Source organism: Lycium ferocissimum, chromosome 11 (genome assembly GCF_029784015.1).
Source record: "Lycium ferocissimum isolate CSIRO_LF1 chromosome 11, AGI_CSIRO_Lferr_CH_V1, whole genome shotgun sequence".
NCBI lineage: Eukaryota > Viridiplantae > Streptophyta > Magnoliopsida > Solanales > Solanaceae > Lycium > Lycium ferocissimum.
Window position 1 is genome coordinate 61,453,110 of NC_081352.1, and position 6,116 is coordinate 61,459,225.

The 6,116-nt window shown below is 34.7% G+C and overlaps 1 protein-coding gene across 1 annotated transcript; it reads left to right on the forward strand.

Annotated features, from left to right (window-relative positions):
* Window positions 1-532: 532 nt before the first annotated feature.
* LOC132038548 (protein WALLS ARE THIN 1-like) lies at window positions 533-5,633 on the forward strand. The gene is made up of 8 exons (XM_059429202.1): window positions 533-538; window positions 903-956; window positions 1,070-1,395; window positions 1,488-1,550; window positions 1,641-1,757; window positions 2,115-2,529; window positions 3,368-3,519; window positions 5,065-5,633. The coding sequence occupies exons 1-8, from the start codon at window positions 533-535 to the stop codon at window positions 5,255-5,257; spliced, it is 1,326 nt and encodes a 441-aa protein (XP_059285185.1). The 3' UTR covers window positions 5,258-5,633.
* Window positions 5,634-6,116: the final 483 nt, after the last annotated feature.

The following is a 6,116-nucleotide window of genomic DNA, read 5'->3' on the forward strand; positions in this document are numbered from 1 at the left end:
TAAGAAATAAAGACTCTTTTTAAAAAATTGATGATTTAAAACCTGTATTGGATACATAACTTAGGAAATAAAGATTCATTTTTTTAAAATTAATGATTTTCAACCAGTATTATCATTTTTATGACTATAAAAATATATCATTGAGGATAAAATAAAATATTTAAAGCTCAAACATTTTCTTAAGCATAAAATATGCTGTTATTTTTAGAACCAACTAATAAAAAAACCATGTCATATAAAATGAAACTGGTGACGTTATAGACTGAAAAAAATAGACAACAAATGAAACCCAATGCAAAGCTTAGCAGTTCGTGTTGGCGGGCAGAGCGGCGCAGGATTTGGAGGGTTCGTGGTAGAAATTGATTTAGAATTCTTAAGTTTACTGAATTCAAAATAACATTAATTGTATTATTATTTCTTTATGGTAATTAAACTAGTGAATTCTTGCAATACTGTAATCTAGAAAATAACATTAGCAAATACTTCCTTAAGATATTAAAAGTGAATTTATACTAGGCGCGAGCCGAAAACAATGAATGTAAGTTCGTAAACATTATGCATGGTGTATACACCAACCAGTATGTACTCCTTGTGTGCGCTAGCCGCTATGTATCAAATTAATAATCATCATCATCAATTGCATGCTTCCAAAACAGAACCTCTTAGCCACAAAGCACGCTGGTCATAACCATCTCTCTGCCTCTCTCAATATTCCTCCTTTTTCTTCTTCTTTTCACTAGTGGGAGTGCAATGATTGGGTTTTCTAGTCATTCAAGTGGGACTTGGACTGTTCTTTTCTCTTCTAAAATTCAATTTTTCGGGGTAGGAGAATTGAGACTGGCGGAATCAAAATTTAGTTTTGTGAATTTTGTTCTCTAACTGTTTTGCCTTTCTTTTTTTAGTTTAAGCCAGACTACGTCTTCTCTAAATTGTGGTCATTTGTTGGAGAGGGGTGGGTATTGTTTGTGTTAAATAATAAAGGAAGATATGAGAGCGTGGGAGACAATCAAAAAACATTAGAGGCTAATAACAGTTGATGTAACGTCTTTTAATTGAGGACCCCAGTTAGTGGGGTCATATATTTGACAATCTCACTTTTCTTGCAACACAACCATATATATTTATATCTCCCTACCTAAGCAATTCAACTCAACTCAATCCCATTCCAATATTCCTCTCTACAAGTGTGTCAGGCAGGAGTAGGAGAATGGGGTTTGCCATGCCTGAAAAAATGCAACTGCACTTGGCCATGTTGGCATTGCAGTTTGGTTATGCTGGTTTTCATGTGGTCTCCAGAGCTGCACTCAACATGGGCATTAGCAAGATTGTCTTCCCTGTTTACAGAAACATTCTTGCTTTGCTTCTCCTTCTTCCCTTTGCCTATTTTCTTGAAAAGTAAGTTGTACTATTAGGATCTAGCTAGCCACGCTTGATCATATGATAAATGAAAGGAGTAACTTATAATTTCTTTTTTTGTAATTCATCAGGAAAGACAGACCACCTCCTACTTGGTCCTACATGTTTCAGTTCTTCATGCTAGCAGTTATTGGGTATGATGCTGGAATTACACGATTTAGGCCCCCTCAAAAAATTAAGTAAAGAACAAAATATTTGACATTTCATTTTTTTCCTTTTAACAGAATTACTGCAAATCAAGGATTCTACTTGTTGGGGTTGGAGCACACTTCCCCTACTTTTGCTTCTGCCATACAAAATTCTGTCCCTGCTATCACATTTCTCATGGCTATAGTACTCAGGTATGTTTAGTGTAGTGGCAGAAAAGACTTGAGAAATGCTATAGGTTGCGTGTTTGACTTTTAACTTGGCACTTTAGCATTTTCCCGAATCTTCACGGTGAAATTCCTGACTGACTGCGTCACTGATTGCAACTAATGATAACATGCAATTGTTCTGCCTTCAACATAAATATATTAATCGCGCATGAATCAATCATAACATAGGCGGATCACAAGTACTTCCTTGTCATCTGAACATATATAGAACAGAAGGAATATTGAGGATGATGCATTTAGTCAACCTCAACTAATTTGAGACTCAGACGAATCCATTGACTCACTGTCTAAATTCCTCTTATTTGTTGTTGAAAATTACAGGATAGAAACAGTGAGAATGAAGAGGAAAGATGGATTAGCAAAAGTGTGTGGAACATTGTTATGTGTGGCCGGAGCTTCAGTAATTACACTATACAAAGGACCAACAATTTACAGCCCAACTCCACCATTACAAAGAACCTCATCTATAATGTTGCAGCTTCCCGCACTCGGAGATGCTAAGGGAAAAAGCTGGACACTTGGCTGCATCTACTTGATAGGCCACTGCTTGTCATGGGCAGCCTGGCTGGTTTTGCAGGCACCAATTCTTAAGAAGTACCCTGCTAGGCTCTCTGTCACTTCTTATCAGTGCTTCTTTGGAGTTATACAGTTCCTTATTATCGCCGCTTTCTTAGAGAGAGATCCTCAGGCCTGGCTTGTCCACTCTGGTGCTGAGCTCTTTAGTGTCTTCTATGCGGTACGCATTTTAAGTAAAGTTCAGTAACTATACGTAAAATTAATTCAGCATAATATAGTCCGTCATTCTTTTTTTTCTTTTTCTTTCAACTAGGAAAATACACAACATACTCCTTGCCAAAAGAAGAATAGAATTTTGTTATTAAATGATTTGTAAGGTAGATTACATAGATAGCCGCCTTAATTTGATCTCAACTGGCAAATAAACACCCCAATTTTGAAAATACACATCTAGACACCTTAACTTGGTTGAAGTTGGCCGCGTAAACAACCCAACTTTCAGAATGCACATTAGGAAAAGTGTGTTTATGGGCCAACTTAAACCAAGTTGAGGAGCATTTTCAAAGTTAGGTGCTTAGTTGTTAGTTGAGGTCAAGTTAAGGTATCTATCTATGTATTATTTCAATTTCTAAATACTTAAGTTTCGGACAAATAATAAAGAAATTGATACTTGAAGTCTTACTACCAATATAAATATATATTGAATCTCGCACTTTAAGCTGTGAATTTCATTTTGAACGGAGAAAGTATATATAAAGGAAAAGGGAAATTTTAGTTAAAGGCTGTCTATGCGAGATTAAATGTGTGCAAAGAAACAGCCAAGCGGTATAGACCTGCCTAAAATTTCAGTGGAAAAAATCATGTGACACGTGAGGCTATAATTAGTCAAAGTTAACCTTTCAAGATCTCTATTGTTAATTTTGCTGCTTATTCCTCATAAAATTATGCGACATGGACAGAGAATAAGAGGGTGGCCATATGGTTAGTTATGGAAAATGATATGACAGCAAAAACAGTAGTAATTCAATGAAATTAAATGTAAAGAAATAAATGTGCAGGGAGTGGTGGCTTCTGGGATAGCATTTGCTGTACAGATATGGTGCATTGACAGGGGTGGCCCCGTTTTCGTTGCTGTTTATCAACCTGTTCAGACTCTTGTTGTTGCCATCATGGCTTCAGTCGCTTTGGGTGAAGAATTTTATTTGGGAGGGTATATATTTCTCATTCTCTCTTATTCAAAGCATTGCTTTCAGTCATATGCATAGTTATAATGCATAGTAAAATATACATTTACATTCAGTACGTTATTTAATACATATTGATAGCCTAAAATAATTTATACACAATTCAGTTGCTTGTCTGAGAATAAAAAGGTGGAAACTTGAAAAAAGGAGAAGAAATTATTAAGATATATTGATAGTATAGTATATTTTTGCACTCGGCCGAATATAAGTTAAATCATTTGGCTCCTTAAACTTGTCAGTAAATTTCATTTAGACACTCAAATTATCGTTTGTTCTAATTGAGCACTAGCCACATAATAAAGTGTTCATATTTGACACTTTCAATTCAAATTTTGGAAAAAACTTCTATGAGTGTTCTCAAGTGCCAATTACATAGATAAGTTAACCACTTAAAATATGTCACCTCCTTTAAGTATACACATCAACCTCAATTAGCCGTAAAACCTTAAGCATATTCCAATTGAGGCCGATGTGTATAATTAAATGAGATAGCACATTTTATGTGGTTAACTTAACTACCTAATATACGCTTGATAGCACACGGAAAGTTTTTAAAAAATTTGAACAGAAAGTGTACTAATAAGAACATTTTATCATGTGTTCAAGTGCTCAATTAGAACAGATCACAATTCGAGTGTCAAAATTAAATTTATTAACAAGTTTAAAAGGTTGTCGATGTATTGATAAGCCAAACAGATAAGCAGTAGATGTTTTAGGATTTTGCACATATTAATTTAAGGTTCTGAATTCGTCCCTAGACCCAATTGCTTTCCACCTTCTTTCCATAATAAAACAAAACAACCAGAATTACTATTGAATCTTCTTTTGGGGATCAAGGCTAATTAAACTTTCGTTCCTCAATACCCCACTATTAATGCACTTTCCTTTACCTCAATGGCATATGTTAAGAACATCACATGGGTCATACATATTTAATGCAAATACCTTTCTTTGATTTTCAAGAATCACCATCCATATATCTTATCAAGCCTTTTATTTTCAGTTAATTAAAGCAACATAACAACCTTGTTTGAAAGAGTTCTTTTTTCAGACGCAATGTGCCTTTAGTTATCTTTGATAGGCACTTCAAAAAGATATTTTTTTTTTAAAAAGAAAGATAGCATTTTATGCATCTCCAAACACACAATTACAGCTGATTTGAGATAGAAACATAACCAATAGCTTCCCTCCGGCTGGAACATGGAATGTTTTACCTATTACATTTGAGATAATCAAATCTTATTTAAAAGTATTGTTCAATTTAGGACATAAGCTATATGCAATAGTCATGCAAATAATTTTTACATGATTATTGGTGAAATTTATGTGGATATAGCAATTCAAGTTGTTATTTTATTTCTAGGTTATTGTATCAGTATGAAAAGTTATCTGTTGTTGTAGGTTAGATTAATTTGACGATCGATACACTATTTGTATACGGACCTTAAACACGTTTTATTGATAACACACCGTCTTCAAGTTTTTGAAGAAATTAATTTGTTATTGTGCAGGATCATTGGAGCAGTGTTGATCATTGCAGGATTGTACTTCGTGCTATGGGGCAAAAATGAAGAATCTAAATTTGCAAAGGCAGCAGCAATAATTCAGTCCCCAGTAGATCATGTTAACAACAGGACAACTAGCCACATCAAGTCTACTTTGGCTCAGCCACTACTTGGTCAGTCAACTGAAAATGTAGCTTGACCAGCAAAAACCTAGTAACTTTAAACGACAAATGCTTGCTGGATATATACCAGAAAGGAGAAGAATTAAGTAAAAAAACAAAAAAGAGCTTTTGGGGTGTGTTTGATTTTCTTTTTTTGTCTTTTCCATTTAGATCCTTGTCATTTTTCTTTTTGTCTTTCATTTTAGTAGCTTTACTCTCACTAGAGGAGAGTGGCTTAAAGGGATGAGAGAGATGTTGGGAGGGAGGAAAAAAAAAGAGAAAAGAAAAACAGGGGTGTGATGATTGCTCTTTTGATGTGGGGTCTCTGCATGCAAATCCCAAAGTTGGTGTTCTTATAGTTCAATTATATCAATGAAAGAAATTAGAATTATATATATGGTTCTAATTGTGGAAGTGTGTTTTTGCTCTATAATGGTAATTAGTGGACCCCAAGATTGCAAAATGATATTGCTAATGGAAAGGGGCAGCAAGCAAGTTGATTTTTACAGAACATTATCACCCAGTTCATTTGATATTGCCACAGGCATGCAATCGTGCCAAATTGTCACTATTATAGTACTAAGTATTTCTTTCTTGCCACAACTAATAAGCAGTTCCTGCAAAGGCCATTCTAAGAATTTCTGCTACATCACTTTTTCCTTTAGTCATAGTAGCTGGCTAGCTGCCCCTTCAACTTCAGCATTCTAATCCAGGATCTCTCTATGGAATCCTTGCCATATCACAAGTTATTCCACACCTCTTTTGCAAATTCACATTGAAAGATTAAGTTAGATTATTACAATTTGGAAGGTGATTTACCTCACTTTTTAAAAGATAGCTATAGTTCTCTTTGTCAACAACCAAAAAAATAAAAGTCTAGGTGTGAGGTATGGATTT

Coding starts and splice junctions, on each gene's coding strand:
- LOC132038548 (XM_059429202.1), top strand. Junction 1,396..1,487: donor TTTGCCTATTTTCTTGAAAA/GTAAGTTGTACT, acceptor GTAATTCATCAG/GAAAGACAGACCACCTCCTA. Junction 1,551..1,640: donor TTCATGCTAGCAGTTATTGG/GTATGATGCTGG, acceptor TCCTTTTAACAG/AATTACTGCAAATCAAGGAT.